Source organism: Pelophylax lessonae, assembly GCF_965119305.1.
Source record: "Pelophylax lessonae genome assembly, chromosome: 7".
Lineage (NCBI taxonomy): Eukaryota > Metazoa > Chordata > Amphibia > Anura > Ranidae > Pelophylax > Pelophylax lessonae.
The window spans coordinates 280771329-280797123 of record NC_138774.1 but is presented as its reverse complement, the minus strand read 5'-3'; the positions used below and the strand labels follow the sequence as shown (position 1 = coordinate 280797123).

The 25795-nt window shown below is 43.0% G+C and overlaps 1 protein-coding gene across 3 annotated transcripts in view; it reads right to left on the bottom strand.

The window, feature by feature from the left end:
* The window catches only part of LOC309559669 (rho GTPase-activating protein 20-like), a 126132-nt gene that overhangs the window by 36974 nt on the left and 63363 nt on the right, over window positions 1-25795 (bottom strand). For all 3 annotated transcript variants that reach the window (XM_082263048.1, XM_082263050.1, XM_082263049.1), the window contains exons 2-5: window positions 17694-17773; window positions 6055-6225; window positions 2755-2904; window positions 141-182 (exon numbers count right to left, since the gene is read on the bottom strand). In XM_082263048.1, the coding sequence (XP_082119174.1) occupies window positions 141-182; window positions 2755-2904; window positions 6055-6225; window positions 17694-17773 (443 nt within the window). The remainder of the gene's footprint in view (window positions 1-140; window positions 183-2754; window positions 2905-6054; window positions 6226-17693; window positions 17774-25795) is intronic.

The window sequence follows — 25795 nt, the reverse complement described above, 5'->3', positions numbered from 1 at the left end:
ATAATCAGCATAAAGGCATACATTACCCACAAAACCAAGATTGCATTTGAAAACTGGAATGAATTCATGTTAAGCTACAAAATGCGGACACAATAGGGTTAAGAGAATTTCTTAAAAAAAAAAAAAAATAGAGATCTTACCAGCTTAATGTGGAGAGCCACTTCTCCTTTGTGTCTGAGGAACTACAAGAGAAAAAACAATGCAGACAGAAATGAAGTGACTACCGCACATCCCAGTTCCTTCCTCCTACCCCCAACCTAAGCACACGGCCCTTCCTGCTTCTATTTTAACATTAGAAACAATGTCCAGCCTGGATTTCCTTCAACTGATGTCAAGATTTTGTAACCTGCCAAGTCTTCATTTTATTTACATCTTGATTGACCCGAACACTTTGTTGCCATTGCTTAGGTCCCATAGTGCGGCAGTACCTACTCATATTGCTGTTTGTATAGATTTGTAACTCAAGTGCAATAAGGTATGCCAGTACGTTTCCGCAAACCTATTCGTACAAATGAAGACACCATGGCACATATTACTAAAGTAGTGAATGTGACTTTCAAACATTCAATGGTGGTGAATCAATAAGGGTTATGTAAAATACAAGCACCAGGTAGATTCACCCAGTGAATGGTGAATAACAGATTCATTTCTTTATTGATCTGCCTGGTATATGTCTGTGGATACCTGACTATCATACCTATATGTAATTGTTGGGCAGACTAATCTATTCTAAAACCATGACAATAATATGGAGTTTCCCCCTCTTCTGGGAAGGCTTTCTACAGGATTTTAGATTGTGTCCAATGCAAGTTATTATGCAGCACTGCCCCCTTGAGGACTGCTGGATTATTCACCTTGGGATCCCCCTGGGTTACCGTTAGAAACTGTAGCATGCACATTTAACTCTTTACTCCTTGGCTCAGTCAATAAACAGTCTACGGGTTGTAGTTTTTGTGGTTTTTATTTAATTTAGGGATGGGAGAAGAGAAGAGTGGGATACCGTATTTTCCGGCGTACAAGACGACTGGGCGTATAAGACGACTGGGCGTATAAGACGACTGGGCGTATAAGACGACTGGGCGTATAAGACGACTGGGCGTATAAGACGACTGGGCGTATAAGACGACTGGGCGTATAAGACGACTGGGCGTATAAGATGACCCCCCTAATTTTCAAGTTAAAACATAAGTTTTGGGCTATACTCGCCGTATAAGACTACCCTCCTTCCAAAGCAAGGCAACACCATTGAAAAACACCAGATTTCTCAGATCTCCAAGGTACCCCCAAGTACTGTAATACATGTAATCTCTCATAATATCTCCAAGGTACCCTAAGTATAAGTATTACCAGTACATGTAATCTCAAGCTGGCTATGTGGGAATCCTGTACCGGTATACCGTATGTACCGTAGCTTCGGCTACAAACAGTATACCGCGCTGAGCCAATCACAGTGAGCGATGTATTCCATTATTGAATGCAAAGCCTGCTCGGATTGGCAGAGTCAGAGAGGCGGGCTGATGTTACTCTGCCAATCCGAGCAGGCTTTGCATTCAATAATAGAATACATCGCTCTCCCTGATTGGCTCAGCACGGTACACTGTATGTAGCCGAAGCTACGGTACATACGGTATACCGGTACAGGATTCCCACACAGCCAGCGTCTTGAGAGATTACATCTACCGGTAATACTTATACTTAGGTTACTTTGGAGATATTATACTCGGCGTATAAGACGACCGCCCCCCCATTTTTGGGGGATTTTTTTGAGGTTCAAAAGTAGTCTTATACGCCAGAAAATACAATACTCAAAATTGAACTATTCACAATGGATGAGGACTCCTGTTTGAAGATGCAGCCAGGCTGCTGATTCACCTTGCCATTTAGATGAATTTAGGATTACTCATTAAGAGAAGTTCTCTTTGGGATACACACCTAGTACCCCCTTTCACTTGACCTGCTGACACCCATCCTCTGACTATCCTACACCAGGGGGTGCGAAGTCTAGGTGTTTTTTGGGGGCTGTAAGCTTTAAATGAAACCTGGGGGTAGGGAAGCTCCTTTTAATTACCCTGGAGCTGTACTTGTTCCAAAAATGGGTACCTTTTAGCTGGAAGTAGGACATTAGATATTGAAGTTTAGAGGAACCCTGACCCCCATCAATACCCAAAACGATAACTAATTTTGACACTAACCTAGTGCTAGCCATAACCTCTTGTTTACCAACCATGCCATCTAATTACAATGTCTGATATCAGTTGTGGGATTCCCTGAGCAGTGCAATCATATAGTGACGATATCACAATTCCCTGAAGCACTGTCCTGTAAGCCCAGGCTGGCGTGATAATGCCTGGGCACACAAGTGGTCTCAATGACAATGGGCATCTTACATCTTGGAAGAGGACCTGTTGCAAGACACCAGCGGTGGTGAGACTGTGTGGGAAAGTGTCGGAGACAAGGGGAGTATTGCAGCAAGGGCTGCATTTTATTTTACAATCTGCTGGTGAATATATTACAAAAAAAATAATTTTGAGCTGGCTTCTGGCTATAAACAATCATATAAATGTGTTTAGGTCATAAATATATATAATAAATAAATTAATAATTATAAATTAATATAAAGAGTTTTAATTCTGCTTTAAATGTTACATCAGAAATGTGTGGGTCTAGTTCTAAATACAAACCATATTTCCTAAAAATTAGTAGCTAGAACTATAACTCTCTGTGGTAGCCTGGGTGACATCTGAACTGCATTACCTAAATGTAACAACGTAGTTTGTTGTGGGCCACCCAATAACAAAGGAATCATCAACAGAATGCCTTCTTTCTGAAACATCACAAAGACCGGCAGAAATCCACACCTCGCTCAGACGAACTTGCTTTTTAACTTTCATGCTTGAAGAAGACCTTACAGGAAGAAAAGGCATTGTTATTTGGGAGACTGGAATGCGTTACAAAATTGTATGGTGAAAAGAAGAGTGCTTTTCTTATGAAAAGAGAATGTACAGTTGTGCTCATGAGTTTACATACCACTAGCAGAAATTCTAGGACGTGGACCATTTTTTAAGAAAACATACAGTAAGCAATCAGAACAAGCACATTTTTAGGCATCCGCCTCCATGCTTCACAGTAGAGAAGAGAAAGACACAAAGCGCTTCTAAGTGCAGTATGCTTTAATCCAAGATTACATATACAATATAATAACTCACATGGGGTACAGTAATACAAGGCTCAAGAGATGGTGACAGCAGATGGTTGAGGAATCCAGTGGCCGAAGATGGAAGCTGATGGATACAAGCAGGATGACAAACTGAGCCGGCCGTTGTCATCCGGGATCCGGTACTTCCGCTTGTCGGGCCGGAACACAGCATAAAGCCGCGTGACGTCAACAAAGTCTATTGGAAGACAACGCGTTTCAGAGAATGCGCCAAGCAAGCATGCGCGCGCTTTTTTCAATTTACACTTGAAAAAAGAGCGCACATGCTCGCTGGGATCTTGGCGCATGCTCTGAAACGCGTTGTGTCTTCCAATAGACATTGTTGACGTCACGCTGCTTTATGCTGCGTTCCAGCCCGACACACGGAAGTACCGGATCCCGGATGACAATGGCCGGCTCAGTTTGTCTTCCTGCCGTATCCATCAGCTACCATCTGCACTCCATCTTCGGCCACTGGATTCCACGACCATCTGCCGTCACCATCTCTTGAGCATTGTATTACTGTACCCCATGTGAGTTATTCTATCGTATGTGTAATCTTGGATTAAAGCATACTGCACTTAGAGGCGCTCTGTGTCTTTCTCTTCTCATCCTTTCCACAGAGCCCTGACTTCCCTGTGTTGTGGAGCTTGCCCTTCGTTACGGACTGTTTTTTCCCTGATGGACTTCCATACCCTCACAGTATGCCCCACGCACACTTGCACCAATGTTACTTGAAGCTCTGACATTCTATTAGTGTATCGTTTACTATACGCCGGTCAAACCGACCTCTGGTAATCATCCTGAGCGCCAGCTAATCTACTGTTTTTTCAATGCTTCACAGTAAGGATGGCGTGTTTTTCTTCATAGCCCTTCTTGACTTCTTTTCAAGCATACAGTGAAATTCATAAAGACTATCCAGGACACTCATAGGAAAACAGTCTTCCATTTGTTTGACAAATGTCGCTACATGTGAGATTCATGTATATGTCAGAAACTCACACATTATTTGTCACGTGGATCCATGGTAGTGAGCAGCACTAAGGCCAGAGTGCCCATACCCTGTCTGCAGTGCAGCTCAGTAACGTTAATCCAGAGAATATCGCAAGTTCAGTATTACTGAGCTCCTTGCCTGACCTTTGTACCTGTCTGGTGGACAGTGTGCACTAGATGGACCTCTGCAGTGACTGAATGGCAGTTATCTAGGTCCATCAGTCTACTGAAAAGAATTAGGCTGTTGGTTGGTCGGGTAACTGATGAAGTAGTTTAGACACTGGTTCCCCATTGGGTCCACCTTCTCTTAGATCAACAGTAGATGGAGCCTAATGGGTGATGCTGAGAGACTAGTTCCCCATCAGGTCCACCTCTGCATAGAACAGTAGATGGCGCCTGATGGGTGATGCTAAGAGACTAGTTCCCCATCAGGTCCACCTCCGCTTAGAACAGCCCATATGGAAGAAAAATATATTTCCAATATATTTAGGGAAAAATTTTTAGAAATATATTGAATATGGCCAAAATTGTAGCATTTCAAATAGATTTCCAAAATATTTGGGGAAAAAAAATTCAGAATTTTTTTAAAATATATTTTAAATATATTTTTCTTCCATGTGGGAGTAGATGGAGCCTAATGAGTGATGCTAAGATACTAGTTCCCCATCAGGGAACCTCTGCTAAGATCAAAAGTAGATAGAGCCTAATGGGTAATGCTGAGACACTAGTTCCCCATAGATCCACCTTCACCGAGATCGACAGAAGATGGAGTCTGATGAGTGATGCTGAGAGACTAGTTCCCCATCAGATCAACCTCCTTTCAGACGGACAGTGGATGATGCCCAATGAGTGATACTGAGAGGCTAGTTCCCCGTCAGGGCGCTTCCTTTTGGAACAGCAGCAGATGCAGCCTGAAGGGTGATGCTGAGAGACTAGTCCTCCCATCAGATCCACCTCCTCTCAGAATAACAGTAAATGAACCCTGAATGATACTGAGAGACAAGTTCCCCATCAGGTTCATCTTGCGATTGACAGGGGACAGCAGTGAGCAGATTCCCCCAGTTGCTAGCATGCTGTCTAAAGATTGCACCCATTGTTGTCCACTGTCAAACACAGTCAAGGCAGGCAGACCTGATGGGGAACAAGCCTGTCAACATCGCTCATCAAGCTCTGTCCACGGTCAATCTAATGGGGGGGGGCATATAATGTAGTTTGTTCAGCCCTGTGTCATTGGGGTGATCCAGTGGAGGCATAAATGACCAAAATTACATTAATCTATTGTCTTCCCATGATGGTCCTTGTTCAGCCCTTCCTGTTATAGGGTAACAACGTTCAGGGCTTGCATTTTAGTTGAGCACCCGAGTTATTTTGTAACATAGGCTTGAAATGGAAACTACAAGTGAGAGTAACCCAGTGAAGGTACCTTTTTAGGCACTTCCTGTTGTAGGGTGACAACATTCTGTTCCTGTCTCCCAATTGTGCTTCCATATGGTCACCTTATCACACGGGCTTCTGCTGGTGACTACTTGAGGATGTATCAACGCACATGACACACATAGTCCACTATGGTCACCATCAGGAATCCCACCCTCAGAAATGCCATGCAGCCAATCGCTGGAGTATTTGTAGACAGGAATTGAGCACAAAGGGGCTGCAGGGGATCAATAAGGTATTTAACAAAAATGAACAGTATTTTTTTTTTATGATATACAGTGCTTTAATAAAAACAATGCCAATAAGTTAGGGTTTGCATCTACCTTATTCTTGACTGGACTTGTTAATGGAAAGGGACTTCTTAAATAAATTGCTAAAATGTTTTTTCTTCTTAAAAAATAAAAAAGCTGCCAAGGTTGGAGAGAGGTACTTACTTTGACTTGGCGATAATGAGGGAGTCACTGAAGAGGAACAGGTACCTCTCTTGTGTGTGCCACCCATTCGATAGCTGGACTCTTTCTTTAAGTATGAACATGTTGTTAGGGCTACAGAAAGATCCCAGGAGAAGACTACTTCCACAGTGGGAAGGAATAAGTGTGATCGGCCTATGGAATAAAAACAAAATAAAAATAAGCTTATTACTTAAAATTTATAATACTTAATATTCCTTATCCAACATTAATTCCTGAATTTATGAATAAAGGAAAAGTGTGTATTACACATTTGAGTACTGTCCATGATACTTTTTTTATATACACCAATATCCACATTTTCGGGACAAGCTTTCAGAGTGTATCCCCTTCTTCAAGGTCCAAGCAGTAATGAATTAAAAAAAAAAATGTAATAATTCTGTTATAGTTTTTTTTCTTTTAGTCTTTAATGCTTTCAGAGTTTCTTAATGACCTAATTTTGGAAGCATCTGTGCATAATATACTGTATATACCGTATTTAAAAGTTTTGTGTAAGCAGTTATTAAAAACTGATTACACATGTCTTTTTAGCCCCGAAGAAGGGGGACCCGTGCAACCTGCGAAACACCTTATTCCATAAATTTTTTTTTTTGACTCAAAAGAAAGGTTTATTGAGCAAACACACAATAATACATGTTCTAGTACACACAATCAACATATCAGTGCAATACGTATAAAGAGATACCGCGCACAGCCAAAGGTAAAAATACAACACCAACAGGTCGGAGACCAACTCACATAGGCAATGGGGAAAAGAAAGACAACTGAAAGTGGACAGAGTCCCTCTAGATTGGTAGGTCATGACCACAAGTAGTTCCAGTAATTTAAAGTAACAACCGGTCCAAAACCAATTCCATGGGGGCCATACAAGGAGAGCTCATCCACACCCCCCATACTTTAAAGAATTTAGCAGTAGAACCCCTGTGCTGATAGATAGATTTCTCCATACGGAGAGTGAGGCCCAATTGCTCTAACCACATCTTGTAGGTCGGGGGATCCTGGGCCACCCAATGACGAAGAATGAGTAGACTAGCCTGAAACCAGGGCCGGATTAACATAGGGGCTATTGGAGCTGCAGCTCCAGGCCCCTCCCTGAATATAGGCCTATGCCAGTGGCTTATCGATAGCTATGTGTGCTGTCTTGAAGAAGAAGTCCCTGCAAACGTGAAGGAGAGAAGTCTCAGCTGCTGCAGCTGAGTCCTGTTCCTGCCGATGCTTGGGTCCTATCACAGGATCTGTTACACTCACACAGATCCTCAGTGTAAAGGAGATGCAGGCAGCCGTCAGTGGGAGGGGTGCTGATGTCATCCTAATCAGCAGAAGCCCGGGAGAAAGGAAATATTTCATGCTGCTGAAATGAGGTTAGTAAATAGGGAGAGAGGATTGTGCAAAAACTCTCCTGGGGGCTGTGATGATTGTTGGAGAGACTGCTGCTTTCCCCCATGTAATGTGTTCCCTATTGCCCACAATGTAATGTGTTATGCCATACAGTGCCCACCATGTCAAATGCTGTGCCATGCAGTGCTTGCAGTGTAATATGCAGTGCCCACCATGTAATGTACTGTGCCATGCAGTGTCCTCTATGTTATGAGCAGTGCCCACTATGCCATATGATGTACCATGCAGTGTCCACCATGTAATTTGCTGTGCCATGCAGGGCCTACCATGTAATGTGCAGTGCCCATCATGCCATGTGCTGTGCCATGCAGTGGCCACCATGTCATGTGCAGTTCCCACCATGACATGTGCTGTGCCGTGCAGTGCCCACCATGTCATGTGCTGTGCCCAGCATGCAATGTGTTTTGCCCACTGTGTAATGTGCTATGCAGCAGTGCCCACCATGTCGTGTGCTGTGCAGTGCCCACCATGTCACATGCAGTGCCCACCATGTAATGTGCTGTGCCCAACATGTAATGCGTTGTACCCACCCTGTAATGTGCTATGCAGCAGTGCCTACCATGTCATATACAGTTCCCACCATGTAATGTGCTGTGCACTGCCCACCATGTCATGTGTATTGCCCACCTTGTAATGTGCTATGCCATGAAGGCCTCCCATGTCAATTGCTGTTCAGTGCCCACGATGTCATGTGCTGTGTTATGCCTATCTTGTCATGTGCTGCACCATGCAATGCCTACCATGTAATGTGCTGCACCCACTATGTAATGTGCTGTGTATTGCCCACCATGTCGTGTGCCGTGCAGTACCCACTATAAAATATGCTGTGGCGTGCAGTGCTCACCATGTCATGTGCTTTGCCCACCATGTAATGTGCTGTGTTGTGCAGTGCCCACCATGTCATGTGCTGTGTTGTGCAGTGCCCACCATGTCATGTGCAGTGCTCACCATGAAATGTGCTGCACCCACAATGTAATGTGGTGCAGTGGAGTGCCCCAGGTAATCTGCTGTCCAGTGCCCACCATGCCATGTGCAGTACCCACCATATATTGTACTGTGCCCACCATATGATGTGCAGTGCCCAACATGTAATGTGCTCAGCTGTGCCAGTATGTCATGTGCTGTGCCCACCATATAAGGTGATGTGCCCACCATGTGCTGTGTTGTGCCCACCATGTAATGTGCTGTGCAGTGCCCACTATGTCATGTGTTGTGCCCACCATGTAATGTGCTGTATCCATGTATCCACCATTTAGTGTGCTGTGCCCACCATGTAATGTACTTTGCTATTACCCCCATGTATTGTACTATACTGTGCCCCCCCACAGATTCACCTCCCCTCTACCCTTTCTCTCTCGCCCCCTTAACCCCCTCTCTCCTCCCACCCTCTCTCTTACCACTCTCTCTCTCACCCCTCTTTCCTACCACCCACTCTCTCTCTCACCCTCTCTCTATCCCCATTTTTCTCACCACCTCTTTCTCTCTTTCTTTCTCTCGCTCTCACTTTCACCCCTCTCTCTCTCTCATCCCCTCGCTTTCAGCCCCCTCTCTCTCTCTCTCAACCCATCTCTCCAGTGCCATCTTAAGAGCATTGTAGGCCCCCGGGCAATGCAGTACACTGGGGCCCTGCCTACACAATTGCCCACGAGAATAAAAATGCAAATTATCGATAAGGCAATATTTATTGGTACAGCAGTGCCAGGCTAATAACAGCTAGGATGAGAATCAGACTCGACTGTGTGCGCCTGTTCCCGTGGAGGTGGACAGACATTCCTGCAGTTGTGGGCTCCCCCTCCATGGCCCAAGTGGCCTGACAGCAGCGCAGGGCCGAAAGGCGCTTGCCACCTGCTAAGTTTGGCGGCGAGATGCACGTGGGAATCAGGACTAATGCTTGGCTGGGGCTGGGTCGCTGGGCAGGTGGGGCCCCCCGGGCAAGTGGGGCCCCCGGGCAACTGCCCAGCGTGCCCATTCGGTAAGATGGCCCTGCATCTCTCACTCTCTTTAATTTATTTTGACAAAAAAATGTTTGCGTTTTCATTTTATTTTTTTTCATAAAAAGGCCCACCAAAATCCTCAGCACCAGGCCCATGATGCTCTTAATCCGGCCCTGCCTGAAACAAGGCACGCCCCGCTGCTTCTCGTAAATATTTACCCTCCACTATATGCTCCTTATTCCATTAATTTAGAAAAAAACATTTTAGACTATGACCATTAGTGTGGCACTCTTAGTGCCTTTTAAATATTTGGATTTCTGTTAGGGCCCACTTTTTTGGAATGGTAAAGAGAACACCTCTCTAAAGTGCCAGATGCCCACTCAAGTCGGTTACAACGAACTGCAGTCAGGTCGAGAGAGACCCCGATGAGGATGATCATGCAGATGAGCTTCCCTGAGACGGTTTCTAACAGTTTGCGCAGAAATTCTTTGGTTATGCAAACCTGATCGAGCTGTCCGGGTGGCTGGTCTCAGACGATCTTGGAGGCAAAGATGCTGGATGTGGAGGTCCTGGGTTGGTGTGAATTTGCCCACTCAAGTTGGTTACGACGATGAACTGCAGTCAGGTGGAGACCCCGAGGAGGACGACGAGCACGCAGATGAGCTTCCCTGAGACGGTTTCTGACAGTTTGTGCAGAAATTCCTTGGCTATGTAAACCGATTGTTGCAGCAGCTGCCCGGGTGGCTGGTCTCAGACTATCTTGGAGGTGAAGATGCTGGATGTGGAGGTCCTGGGCTGGTGTGGTTACACGTGGTCTGCGGTCGTGAGGCCGGTTGAATGTACTGCCAAATTCTCTGAAACGCCTTTGGAGACGGCTTATGGTAGAGAAATGAACATTCAATCCATGGACAACCGCTCTGGTGGACATTCCTGCAGTCAGCATGCCAATTGCACGCTCCCTCAAAACTTGTGACATCTGTGGCATTGTGCTGTGTGATAAAACTGCACATTAGAGTGGCCTTTTATTGTGGCCAGCCTAAGGCACATCATGCTGTCCAATCAGCATCTTGATATGCCACACCTGTGAGGTGGATGGATTATCTCGGCAAAGGAGAAGTGCTCACTAACACAGATGTAGCCAGATTTTAACAATATTTAAGAGAAATCGGCCTTTTGTGTACATAGAAAAAGTATTAGATCTTTGAGTTCAGCTCATGAAAAATGGGGGCAAAAAAAAAAAGTGATGCGTATATAATTTTGTTAAGTGTATATATGGACAAATGTCTAATTTTAGGTTTTCCTTGGATTTTTCCCATGTGATTAATAGTCCCTCCACCAAATATATTTAAGGACCAGACGAACTTGGAGTCTTGCGATCCCACAAGAACATTTCGGTGCAACCTTCTAAAAAAAATTTCCACTGCCAAAATAAACATCCCCGAAACCAGACAATACTGAAATTTGGAAAAAGAGATCTGAATCCAGAACAAAAGGTTAAAAGGTGTCGATATCAAATAATTCTCAGGAAAAAAGGTAAGCTCAGGAAAGAGACACCAAACTGGTACAAGAAAACAACAAGAACAGACAGTCTTGGCTTATTACTGCTCAGCACACTGGGGAAATGGGCATTGGCATAATGGGGCTTCTGTTCTAAAATCAGAGTTGGCAATAACACAAAATTGTAAATTCTAAGTAAATGCAGAATTCCAAGCAGGAAAAGCAACAGGATGCCTGAAGCATTTTATTCTCCAGAGCGTGACTATAAAACAACAGGAAAATAACAGGCCTCCATGAAACTGTTATAAATGTAATCTCATCTTCAGTTCTGCCTATCTGACCTTGCGCTGTCCTTGGTCACGCCTTGGCTTTCCAAGTTATGAAGGAACATGCCTCAGCCATAGTGGAGCTTGTGACAGATGCTCGAAATAACATTTCTTTACTTTGCATGGAAGGATATAGCTTCACGGAAAATTGTAGATAAAAACAAGCATTAGTATTTGTAAAAGATAACAGAAAGGAAAGAGCAAAAATGAAGGGTCCTCACCCTGAAGTCTTCTATCAGTACCAAATTCTAAGAATGCAACCCGGAGGAAGGCTTGCCTTTCCATGTATTTTGGTCTTCTCCAAAACGTATCCAATGTCCGAGAACGTTCTCAAAAATGTATGTACTATCGTATCCTGGATGACCCCTGCCTCCTCCTTCCTACGTACATCACCACTGTGTTCCCACCAAAACATACCAGAAATCCATTCTTTGCCAACTTTTAAATGCCACCAAATCCTGCATTCCTATGATGGCAGGATCCCTCCCTTTCCCCGGTAACATTATGGACATGCAGAGTATTTTGGTCTTCTCCAAAACATCTCCAAAGACAAAAAGCTTTCTCAAAAAATGTACAGACTATCAAATCCCTAATGGCCCTGCCTTTCTCCTCCTCCATCACCACTGCATTCCACCAAAACATACCAGAAATCTATTCTTTGCCAACTTTTAGATGCCACCAAATCCTGCATTCCTATGATGGCAGGATCCCTCCCTTTCCCCGGTAAAATTATGGACATGCAGAGTATTTTGGTCTTCTCCAAAACATCTCCAAAGTCAGAGTTTTCTCAAAAAATGTACAGACTATCAAATCCCTAATGGCCCTGCCTTTCTCCTCCTCCATCACCACTGCATTCCCACCAAAACATACTCGAAATCTATCCTTTGCAAACTTTTTAATGCCACCAAATTCTGCATTCCTACGATGGTGGGACCCCTCCCTTACCCTGGTATCATTGTGGGCATTAAGAGTATCTTGGTCTTATCAAAAACATCTCCAAAGTCAAAGAGTTTTCTCAAAAAATTTACAGACTATCATATCCCGGGTGGCCCTGCCTTCTTGCTCCTACCTCACCACCGCATTCCCACCAAAACATACCAGAAATCTATCCTTTGCCACCTTCTGAGTGCCACAGAATCCTGCATTCCTACAATAGTGCCCCCCCCAGTATCATTGTGAACACGCAGAGTAGAAGACATTAGGCAAATTAAATATTTTTATTGCCCTCCTAAAACAGACAACACATACCCCAACATGCGGTTCTATGGAATGACTATCATTGTCTGTAAAAGGGAAAACCCTCCTACAAAGAGAAACCCAACCCTACATACCATAAGCCCATGCCTGAGGAAAAAACGCTCCTCTTCCCTGTGAAAGACCCATTCCCCCTTTCCCCTATCCTCACCTCTGTGTTCATTCGGAAAGAGGTGGAAGAAGAGGTTTAACCTGAGGGGTCACAGTCATTACCCCCTTACTGGATATGAGTTTTTTTCTAAATATAGTTTGGTCTGGAGGAGCTTGAGTGGCCTGCTGTTGGAAAGCCACGTCTTATCCAACATCAGTATCTGACCTCAACTCTACTGAACACCTTTGAGATCAGGTCTTCTTACCCAACATCAGCACCTGACCTCAACCCTACTGAACACCTTTGGGGATTAGGTCTTCTCCAACATCAATACCTGACCTCAACTCTACTGAACACCTTTGGGATCAGGTCTTCTTATCCAATATCACCTGACCTCAACCCTACTGAACACCTTTGGGGGATCAGGTCTTCTCCAACATTAATACCTGACCTCAACTCTACTGAACACCTTTGGGGATCAGGTCTTCTCCAACATCAATACCTCACCTCAACTCTACTGAACACCTTTGGGATCAGGTCTTCTTATCCAATATCACCTGACCTCAACTCTACTGAACACCTTGGGGGATCAGGTCTTCAACATCAATACCTGACCTCAACTCTACTGAACACCTTTGGGATCAGGTCTTCTTATCCAAGATCACCTGACCTCAACTCTGCTGAACACCTTTGGGGATCAGGTCTTCAACATCAATACCTGACCTCAACTCTACTGAACACCTTTGGGGATCAGGTCTTATCTAACATAAGCAAAAATCGAACAAACAAGGGTGCACCGGCCTAGTGCATTATCCTCTAAAAAGGTTTTATTTCATAAGGTATAAAAATACTCACAAACAAGTTCTTGGTACAAGCATATCAGATATATTGCCATCAGCATCAGAACCAAAGGGCGCATTGTCCTCTGAAGCTTAAAGACTTACGCGTTTCAAGGCTTATCCTCTTCCTCAGAGCCTATGGAACATGTCTCAGCCCTTGCTTTATATACTTGACAATGACCTCTTGAACTTATCCAACATCAGCACCTGACCTCAATCCTACTGTACACTTTTGGGATGAACTAGAACGCTGATTGTGAGCCAGGTCTTCCCATCTAACATCAGTAACTGACCTTACAAATGGGCACAAATCCCCACAGACAATGCCCAAGAAGCTTGTGGTAAGCCTTCCCAGTGTGGAGGCTGTTAAAGCCACAGGAGGGACAACTCCAGAATAATGCCCTTAGTTTTGAAATGTGATATCCAACGTTCATATAGGTGTGATGATCAGATGTCTACAAACTTTCAGCCATATAGAGTCCCACTATGCTCTGCTCCAATGTAAGAGACGATGTCAATACACGTTGTCTACTGATGTCACCATCAGGAACCCCCCATTGAAAATGCTATGCAGCTGTTACAAGAGGAAATGGAGACAGGAAGCGGCTGAAAAGAGGCTGCAGAACTGGGACGCAACAAAGCATAGCAAAATTGGAACAAGCATCTTGAATAATTTGTTGTAAAGTGGCAGTTGGTTCACAACCAACTGCCATTTTTACTGACACAGTGCTTTAGCCAATTCATTCAGTTTAGATTTACATGTATTTTTAATGAGTGCTATATTGTCAGGTTGGCGCTTTGTTTTTATTTCTAATTTTTTTTTATTCAATTTTCTTTTATTTTCTTACTTTTTCAAAATTTTATTGCAAAATTATAAAAACAAAAGAAAAAAAAAATTACAAAATTTTTATTTTAGCAGTCACTTCTTTTAAAACTCACAAGCCACTGAAATCTCAAAATATAATTTTTATAGAATGAGTTATAAATTCCAGGACACCCCAAACGTGTGATGTTCTTGCGGTTTCATGGTCTCGTAGAGCCCGGAGCTAATGCTGCATATTTTCGGGCTGCAACTCTACAGTGGAAATATTTTCTAACACTGCATTGTCTTTGAAATCAAGTTAATAAGAAAAAAGGAAACTACTGCGGAAAACAATACCACAGGGAATTTAACGAGTGCTATATTGTAACACTAGCTTTTTCCTTTTCTGTAACGTTTTAATTTTTTGGATGATTATAGAAACTTAAAAAATAAACAGAAACAAAATAATACAAAGATACTAAAATAAATTAACCAACTACAAGAGGAAGTGGGAATGCGGGGAACGTAGTTCCTACACCTCCAGCACTAAATGTATGTAATGGAAAGAGGTGCTGGGGTGTGCTTGAGGGTTTAAGCTGGCTTCTGGGGATCTATTGTTGCTGTGGGGGGTGGGGGGTCTTATGATGCTGATGAGTCAATTGTTGCTGGGGGGGTCCACTGTTGAGGGAGAGGTCTATTGTCGCTGGCTACCTTAGGGTCCATTAATGCTGGCAGCGAGATCTACTGTTGCTGGTGGGGGGGTCTATTGTTGTAGGGAACTATTTTTGCTTTGGGAGGGGTAATATTGTTGGTGCAGTGGATCTATGGTTCCTGTAGAAATTCTGTTACTAGGGGGTATTTTGTAGCAGGGGGTCTAATGTTGCTGAGGGTATCTGTTGTTGCTGGGGGGCTCAGTTGTGGCTTGGGAGGGTGCTATTGTTGCTGGCTGCAGTAGATCTATTGTTCCTGGAGTGGATCTGTTGTTGCTAGGGGGTATTTTGATGCAGGGGGTCTAATGATGCTGAGGGAATCTGTTGTTGCTGGGGGTGACTACTGTTGCTGGCTGCAGTAGATCTATCGTTGCTGGTTGGGTCTATTGTTCCTGGAGTCGATCTGTTTCTAGAGGGTTTTTTTTTCGCAGGGGGTCTATTGCTGCTGGGGGTATCTGTTGTTGCTGAGTATCGTTGCTGGGGGAATATATTGTTGCCTGGGGGGGGCTAAAGTTGCTGGCTGCAGTAGATCTATCGTTGCTGGTGGAGATCTATTGTTCCTGGAGTGGATCTGTTGTTGCTAGGAGGTATTTTGTTGCAGGGGGTCTATTGCTGCTGGGGGTAGCTGTTGCTTAGGGAGTCTATTGCTGGGGGGGGGGGGGGATATATTGTTGCTGGGAGGGGGGGGGCGCTTATGTTGCTGGCTGCAGGGGATGTATTTTACTGCTTTTCTTATTATCATTAACAATTCTACACAAATTACTTAAGACCATAACATTATACTCTTTTTAAAAGGAGGTGGGTAGGGGGTGAAACCAAGTGGCAGTGCTCAGAGGTGGGTAGGGGTAGAATCAAGTGGCAGTGATCGGAGGAGGGTAGGGGGGGTGGAACCAAGTGGCAGTGCTCAGAGGTGGGTAGGGGGGGTAGAACCAAGTGGCAGTGCTCAGAGGTGGGTATGAGGGTGGAACCAAGTGGCAGTGCTCGGAGGTGGGTATGAGGGTGGAACCAAGTGACAATGCTCGGAGGTGGATATGGGGGGCGAAAACAAGGGGTGACTTGAAAGAGGGGAGTACCTGCACTTATTCTCTGAGAAAAAAGCCCTGATGAATTAGTAACATCAAATTATTCATTGCTATCTATTAAGTATTCGATAGATCTACTGCTGCCCTGGTAGTGAAAGGGTTGAGGAGGAATGATAATTTTACAAAGCACATTACATGGATTAGATGAGATATGCAAATGTTTGGAAGTCGCTGAAAATTGGGAAGGATTCTCAGGATGGATGAGCGATCGTTACACTGAAACGTGATATGAAAATCTCAATCCTTGCGACCGGTTGGCTAAAGAAACTCTTAGTGAGAAATAAACACGTAGAGGAATCATTTATACAAAAACGCAGACAGATAAACAGAATGAAGAAGCGTTTGGCCGCTCTCGTCTCTCGGCTGTTATTGTTTAAGGAGGAAAATTATTTTTCTTTGGGGCCGAGAGATCAGCGAGATTCCCTGCAAGCCTGTTGAGTCAGCTTATGCATTATTATTATTAATAGTATTATTATATAGGATTTATATAGCGCCAACAGTTTATGCATTATTATTATATTATATAGGATTTATATAGCGCCAACAGTTTATGCATTATATAGGATTTATATAGCGCCAGTTTATGCAATAATAATAATAATTCATAAACTGTTGGCGCTATATAAATCCTATATAATATAATAATGCATAAGCTGTTGGTCGCTATATAAATCCTATAATAATAATAATAATAATAATAATAATAATGCAGAAACTGTTGACACTATATAAATCCTATATAATAATATAATAATGCATAAACTGTTAGCGCTATATAAATCCTATATAATAATGCATAAACTGTTGGCGCTATATAAATCCTATAATAATAATACTACAGAAACTGTTGGGGCTATATAAATCCTATATAATAATATAATAATGCAGAAACTGTTGGCGCTATATAAATCCTATAATAATAATAATGCAGAAACTGTTGGCGCTATAAAAAATCCTATATAATATAATAATGCAGAAACTGTTGGCGCTATATTAATCCAATAATAATAAATAATAATAATAATGCAGAAACTGTTGGCGCTATATAAATCCTATAATAATAATAATAATAATGCAGAAACTGTTGGCGCTATATAAATCCTATAATAATAATAATGCATAAACTGTTGGCGCTATATAAATCCTATAATAATAATAATGCATAAACTGTTGGCGCTATATAAATCCTATATAATAATATAATAATAATGCAGAAACTGTTGGCGCTATATAAATCCTATAATAATAATACAGAAACTGTTGGCGCTATATAAATCCTATATAATAATATAATAATAATGCAGAAACTGTTGGCGCTATATAAATCCTATAATAATAATAATGCAGAAACTGTTGGCGCTATATAAATCCTATAATAATAATAATAATAATAATAATAATGCAGAAACTGTTGGCGCTATATAAATCCTATAATAATAATAATAATAATGCAGAAACTGTTGGCGCTATATAAATCCTATAATAATAATAATAATGCAGAAACTGTTGGCGTTATATAAATCCTATAATAATAATAATGCATAAACTGTTGGCGCTATATAAATCCTTTATAATAATATTAAATAGGATTTAATGGAGGAGCAGCGTTTTTACCCAGGACAGGAAGTATGCAGCACAAAAATGTAGCCAGCCTGTTTAACTCTTTTTACCTGGGATGTGTCTTGTTCTTGCTCAGGGCCCTGCCGATGGCGGACGCAGAACGTCGTCTTTGCACCGAGGCTTTCATTTTCTGCATAAAAAGCAATTATGGAAGTACTGTTAGCACAATGAAACAATTTACTGAACACAAAAAAAAAACAGATTTCCCAAAATTCTGAAGTATATTTTTTTGGCTCAGTGGCAGAAACTTTAAAATAAGAAAGGTTTGTTCTTCTGGTGCCTGAAATCAGTTTAGTATCTATAGCAGGGGCTTAAACTTTCTCAGGCTTAGCGGTCAGAATTAAAAAAGTTTCCTAGCACCTGTGATGAATAGGAGGTGTAGTGCCCCATCATTGGTGTCAGTGGGAGGAATAGTGCCCCATCATTGGTGTCAGTGGGAGAAATAGTGCCCCATCATTGGTAACAGTGGGAGGAATAGTGCCCCATCATTGGTAACAGTGGGAGGAATAGTGCCCCATCATTGGTAACAGTGGGAGGAATAGTGCCCCATCATTGGTAACAGTGGGAGGAATAGTGCCCCATCATTGGTGTCAGTGGGAGGAATAGTGCCCCATCATTGGTATCAGTGGGAGGAATAGTGTCCCATCATTGGTAACAGTGGGAGGAATAGTGTCCCATCATTGGTATCAGTGGAAGGAATAGTGCCCCATCATTGGTATCAGTGGGAAGAATAGTGTCCCATCATTGGTGTCAGTGGGAAGAATAGTGCCCCGTCATTAGTATCAGTGGAAGGAATAGTGCCCCGTCATTGGTATCAGTGGGAGGAATAGTGTCCCGTCATTGGTATCAGTGGGAGGAATAGTGCCCCATCATTGGTATCAGTGGAAGGAATAGTGCCCCATCATTGGTGTCAGTGGGAGGAATAGTGCCCCGTCATTGGTATCAGTGGGAGGAATAGTGTCCCGTCATTGGTATCAGTGGGAGGAATAGAGCCCCATCATTGGTATCAGTGGAAGGAATAGTGCCCCGTCATTGGTGTCAGTGGGAAGAATAGTGTCCCGTCATTGGTATCAGTGGGAGGAATAGTGTCCCGTCATTGGTGTCAGTGGGAGGAATAGTGTCCCATCATTGGTGTCAGTGGGAGGAATAGTGTCCCATAATTGGTATCAGTGGGAGGAATAGTGCCCCCATCATTGGTATCAGTGGGAGAAATAGTGCCCCATCATTGGTATCAGTGGGAGGAATAGTGCCCCATCATTGGTATCAGTGGGAGGAATAGTGCCCCATCATTGGTATCAGTGGGAGGAATAGTGCCCCATCATTGGTATCAGTGGGAGGAATAGTGCCCCATCATTGGTATCAGTGGGAGGAATAGTGCCCCATCATTGGTATCAGTGGGAGGAATAGTGCCCCATCATTGGTATCAGTGGGAGGAATAGTGCCCCATCATTGATATCAGTGGGAGGAATAGTGTCCCGTCATTGGTATCAGTGGGAGGAATAGTACCCCATCATTGGTGTCAGTGGGAGGAATAGAGCCCCGTCATTGGTATCAGTGGGAGGAATAGAGCCCCGTCATTGGTATCAGTGGAAGGAATAGTGCCCCGTCATTGGTGTCAGTGGGAAGAATAGTGTCCCATCCTGGTGTCAGTGGGAGGAATAGTGTCCCATCATTGGTGTCAGTGGGAGGAATAGTGTCCCATCATTGGTGTCAGTGGGAGGAATAGTGCCCCGTCATTGGTATCAGTGGAAGGAATAGTGTCCCATCATTGGTGTCAGTGGGAGGAATAGTGTCCCATCATTGGTGTCAGTGGGAGGAATTGTGTCCCATCATTGGTATCAGTGGGAGGAATAGTGTCCCATCATTGGTATCAGTGGGAGGAATTGTGCCCCATCATTGGTATCAGTGGGAGGAATAGTGCCCCATCATTGGTATCAGTGGGAGGAATAGTGCCCCATCATTGGTATCAGTGGGAGGAATAGTGCCCCATCATTGGTATCAGTGGGAGGAATAGTGCCCCATCATTGATATCAGTGGAAGGAATAGTGCCCCATCATTGATATCAGTGGAAGGAATAGTGCCCCGTCATTGGTGTCAGTGGGAGGAATAGTGCCCCATCATTGGTATCAGTGGGAGGAATAGTATCCCATCATTGGTATCAGTGGGAGGAATAGTGCCCCGTCAATGGTATTAGTGGAAGGAATAGTGCCCCATCATTGGAATCAGTGGGAGGAATAGGGTCCCATCATTGGTGTCAGTGGAAAGAATAGTGTCCCATCATTGGTATCAGTGGGAGGAATAGTGTCCCATCATTGGTAACAGTGGGAGGAATAGTGTCCCATCATTGGTGTCAATGGGAGGAATAGTGTCCCATCATTGGTGTCAGTGAGAGGAATAGTGCCCCATCATTGGTATCAGTGGAAGGAATAGTGAATCATGAAGTGGAACGAAATTTATTGGATATTTCAAACTTTGTTAAATAAACGGAAAAATTGGGCGTGCAAAATTATTCAGCCCCCTTAATACCTTGTAGCGCCACCTTTTGCTGCGATTACAGCTGTAAGTTGCTTGGGGTATGTCTCTATCAGTTTTGCACATCGAGAGACTGAAAATTTTGCCCATTCCTCCTTGCAAAACAGCTCGAGCTCAGTGAGGTTGGATGGAGAGCGTTTGTGAACAGCAGTTTTCAGTTCTTTCCACAGATTCTCGATTGGATTCAGGTCTGGACTTTGACTTGGCCATTCTAACACCTGGGTATGTTTATTTGTGAACCATTCCATTGTAGATTTTGCTTTATGTTTTGGATCATTGTCTTGTTGGAAGACAAATCTCCGTCCAGTCTCAGGTCTTTTGCAGACTCCCATCAGGTTTTCTTCCAGAATGGTCCTGTATTTGGCTCCATCCATCTTCCCATCAATTTTAACCATCTTCCCTGTCCCTGCTGAAGAAAAGCAGGCCCAAACCATGATGCTGCCACCACCATGTTTGACAGTGGGGATGGTGTGTTCAGGGTGATGAGCTGTGTTGCTTTTACGCCAAACATAACGTTTTGCATTGTTGCCAAAAAGTTTGATTTTGGTTTCATCTGACCAGAGCACCTTCTTCCACATGTTTGGTGTCTCCCAGGTGGCTTGTGGCAAACTTTAAACGACATTTTTTATGGATATCTTTAAGAAATGGCTTTCTTCTTGCCACTCTTCCATAAAGGCCAGATTTGTGCAGTATACGACTGATTGTTGTCCTATGGACAGAGTCTCCCACCTCAGCTGTAGATCTCTGCAGTTCACCCAGAGTGATCATGGGCCTCTTGGCTGCATCTCTGATCAGTCTTCTCCTTGTATGAGCTGAAAGTTTAGAGGGACGGCCAGGTCTTCGTAGATTTGCAGTGGTCTGATACTCCTTCCATTTCAATATTATCGCTTGCACAGTGCTCCTTGGGATGTTTAAAGCTTGGGAAATCTTTTTGTATCCAAATCCGGCTTTAAACTTCTCCACAACAGTATCTCGGACCTGCCTGGTGTGTTCCTTGTTCTTCATGATGCTCTCTGCGCTTTAAACGGACCTCTGAGACTATCACAGTGCAGGTGCATTTATACGGAGACTTGATTACACACAGGTGGATTCTATTTATCATCATTAGTCATTTAGGTCAACATTGGATCATTCAGAGATCCTCACTGAACTTCTGGAGAGAGTTTGCTGCACTGAAAGTAAAGGGGCACGCCCAATTTTTACGTTTTTTATTTGTTAACAAAGTTTGAAATATCCAATAAATTTCATTCCACTTCATGATTGTGTCCCACTTGAATATTCACAAAAAAATACAGTTTTATATCTATGTTTGAAGCCTGAAATGTGGCAAAAGGTCGCAAAGTTCAAGGGGGCTGAACACTTTCGCAAGGCACTGTAGTCAGGCAAATGGTCCAGTGGTAGCAACTGAATTTTTAGGCTACACTTAAAATAAAAAATAAAAAAATCAAATAAAAAAGAGGGATGGAAAGGTAGGGGGGGGGGGGTCTGGTATAGAGGGTGGGTGTCTCCTGTCAGTGGGGGAACAGTGCGTTACTAATATCCACCCTCCCTCTCACCACCCCAATCAGGGGGATGGATATCCAAAGAAAAAAGTGAATTTGTAACACAGGAGCCAAACTAAATACGGAGCTCCAAATCAAAGCACAGATCCTGTGCAAGATCTTTAGATTTTAATGGCATTTACTGACTTCTAAAACATTTGTTGCCTATTTTCTTTTAATGTGGTCAACAAGGATCACTGCTGACGTTAGGCTTTGCCCATGCTCTACAAATCTCAACTGGAGAAGTGTTCTTATAAATCTTTCACGCTTCCCACTAAGTCATTCCAAACTGGGAGCTGTTCCTTCTAGTGAGGCCATATTGGGTAACTGACTTTGACTTTGACTGGGCTTCGATTTTCAACCTGTCACTTGGACAGATTCATCAACAAATCTTTGTCTTTGTTATGTTCCCAAGGCAACTTTCTCATCGCTCAGTTCGCTTTGGGCTCTGTGCTGTAACTGTGCATTATCTGTCAGCTAACTGCCAGCTCCAGATCTGTATTTCTTGGCACAGAAAGATCTTAAATATTGTTCATTTCAAACCCATTTATGGCTTAAAGCAACATTAAGTTGTCTTTGTTTTTAATCTGTTTCAGCTAAATACTCTTTTTTAAAGATATATTACACCATGTCCAAGGAAAAAAAAAAGTACAAAACATGAAAACACAGCAGACAACAGAAAAATAAACTAATATGAACAGAATACAGCAATTCAAGAAATCATTATGTTTTTAGGGATACTATCCAGTCAAACATTTGTGGACACCTGACCATCACACCTGTAGTTGGACATTCAATTACATAACCATGGCAATTAATTTGGGTTTGCCCTCCTTTTCCAGCTATAAAAGCCTCCATGGGCCCCATCTTAATGTTTCCCAAGATACTACAGTATATGGCCAAACATTTGTTGACACCTGACCATCACACCTAGAGGAGCTAGTTGGACTTTCCATTCCAAAACCATTGGCATTGTTTGGATTTAACCCCCTTTTGCAGGTATAGCAGCCTCCATGATAGATTTGCCCTCCTTTTGCAGCTCTAACAGCCTCCATAAACCCCATCTTAATGTTTTCTGAGATGCTACATTATATGGCCAAACATTTGTGGACACTTGACCATCACACCTAGAGGAGCTAGTTGGACAATCCATTACAAAACCATGGCCATTCATTTGGATTTGCCCTCCTTTTGCATCTATAAAAGCCTCCATGAGCCCCATCTTAATGTTTCCTGAAATGCTACAGTATATGGCCAAACATTTGTGGACACCTGACCATCACACCTGTAGGAGCTAGTTGGACTTTCCATTACAAACCATGGAAATTCATTTGGATTTGCCCTCCTTTTGCAGATATAAAAACTTCCGTGAACCCCATCCTAATGTCTCCTGAGATGCTACAGTATACAGCCAAACATTTGTGGACACCTGACCATCACACCTAGAGGAGCTAGTTGGACTTTCCATTCCAAAACAATTGGCATTATTCAGATTTAACCCCCTTTTGCAGCTATAACAGCCTCCCTGATGGATTTGACCCCCTTTTGCAGTTATAACAGCATCCAAAAAACCCATCTTAATTCCTGGGATGGTACATTATATGGCCAAATGTTTGTGGACACCTGACTATCACACCTAGAGGCGCTTGTTGAACTTTCCATTCCAAAACATTGGGTATTCATTCGGATTTGCCCTCCTTTTGCAGCTATAAAAGCCTCCATGAACCCCATCTTATTGTTTCCTGAGATGCTACAGTATATGGCCAAACATTTGTGGACACCTGACCATCACACCTAGAGGAGCTAGTTGGACATTCCCATACAAAACCATGGCAATTCATTTGGATTTGCCCTCCTTTTGCAGCTATAAAAGCCTCCATGAACCCCCATCTTAATGTTTCATGAGATGCTACAGTATATGGCCAAACATTTGTGGACACCTGACCACCACACCTAGAGGAGCTCATTGGACTTTCCATTACAAAACCATTGGCATTGTTTGGATTTAACCCCCTTTTGCAGGTATAACAGCCTCCATGATGGATTTCACCTCCTTTTGCAGCTCTAACAGCCTCCATAAACCCCATCTTAATATTTCCTGGGATGGTACATTATATGGCCAAATGTTTGTGGACACCTGACTATCACACCTAGAGGCGCTTGTTGAACTTTCCATTCCAAAACATTGGGTATTCATTGGGATTTGCCCTCCTTTTGCAGCTATAAAAGCCTCCATGAACCCCATCTTATTGTTTCCTGAGATGCTACAGTATATGGCCAAACATTTGTAGACACCTGATCATCACACCTAGAGGAGCTAGTTGGACTTTCTATTCCAAAACCATTGGCATTATTCATATTTAACCCCATTTTGCAGCTGTAACAGCCTCCAAAAACCCCATCTTAATATTTTCTGGGATGGTACATTATATGGCCAAAAGTTTGTGGACACCCGACTATCACACCTAGAGGAGCTAGTTGGACTTTCTATTCCATTGACATTGGGTATTTATTCAGATTTGCCCTTCTTTTGTAGCTATACCAGCCTCCATGAAGCCTCATCTTTACCTTTCCAGTGACAACATGGCAAAATATTTGTGGACACCTGACCATTGCATCTAAAGGAGCTTGTTGCACATCCCATTCAATGGTCATGAATATGGAATTGCCCCTCTATGTTGCTATAACTGCTTCTGTTTTTTCCCGGGAAGGTTCCGCTAGATTTTGGAGCATGTCTGTGGGAATTTGTGCCCATTTAGCTAAAGGAACATTTAGCAGATCAGGTAATGATGTTGGATAAGAAGACCTGGCTCACAATCGGCATTTCAATTATTCCAAAGGTGTTCAGAAGGGCTGAGGTCAGGGCTTTTAATAAATTAAATCTATTAAACCAATAGAATATGACATGTGTAGCCATCACATTTTGAAGCTAAAGGGTGTCCCTTTCATCAGAGCTTGAAGTATTTACCTCAAATTAAAAGTAGACTCCAAGAATTTACTCCAACTTTGGGGATCCAGCACCACCCACCCTCTCTGACTCATGTCTCCAAAAGGGATACACAGGAAAGTGTATTAATAGTGGTGGAACCCAGAATTTTTTTGTGTTTATTTTTAATATTGGGCTGGCAGCTTCTACAAATCAAAGAATGTACATGACCACTGAGTTGTGACAGGATTACTTGAATCTGGAACCAAAGCTAAAGCCCCGTACACAAGCACCGATTGTTGGCCGTAGATTTTTGGCCAACGTCCGATCGGCCGATTGTCGGCTTGTTAGTATGATGCTTCAGACAACCGACTGCGACTTTTCGGCCGAACAAAATCTGGTGTGCATGCTATAAAATTTTTGTTGGCCGTCACCAGAACGGCCGATTGTTCGTCAGTCAGTACAGATTTCGGCCGACAAAAGTCAGATGAGCAAGACTGGGCATGCTAAGAGAAGAAAAAACACACGAAAAGTAGACCAGAACATGACATCACTTCTGCAGATGGTTGTTGTTGACTGCGACAAAATTTGTATGCAGTCTAGAGCACATTTCAACCAACACAACACTGGACAAAAGACGGCCGATCGGTCGGCCAACAACCGGTGCGTGTGTACGAGGCTTTAGATTTGATTTTTTTCAAAGACAGATTGATTACAAAGACGTGGGTCAGGTTTGTTGATATAGCTCCTGAAATGTGTTGGCTTTGAAACCATCCATCTTCTGAATTTAAATGTCACACCATGATATTCAGGTCCAGATACAAGTTTACTACAAAGATAGACTGTTTACGAGGCCAACACGGTTCAGGTTTGTAGCTACAGCCTCCAAAACGTGTTGGCTTTGAAAACAATCTGTCTTTAGAATTGAATTATCATACCATGATATTCAGTCCAAGTACAAGTTTATTCCAAAGACAGAATTTTTATGAAGCCAACGTGGTTTAGGTTTAAATATACAGCCCATGAAACGTGTTGGCTTTGGAAACAATATGCTGTGAGAACTAGCTTCAAGTGGTAGCGCATTAAGGCCATTCACTGAATTCCTATTTTTAAGGGCTTTTCTTGCCAATTTTTACCAAAAGAAAAAAAAAAA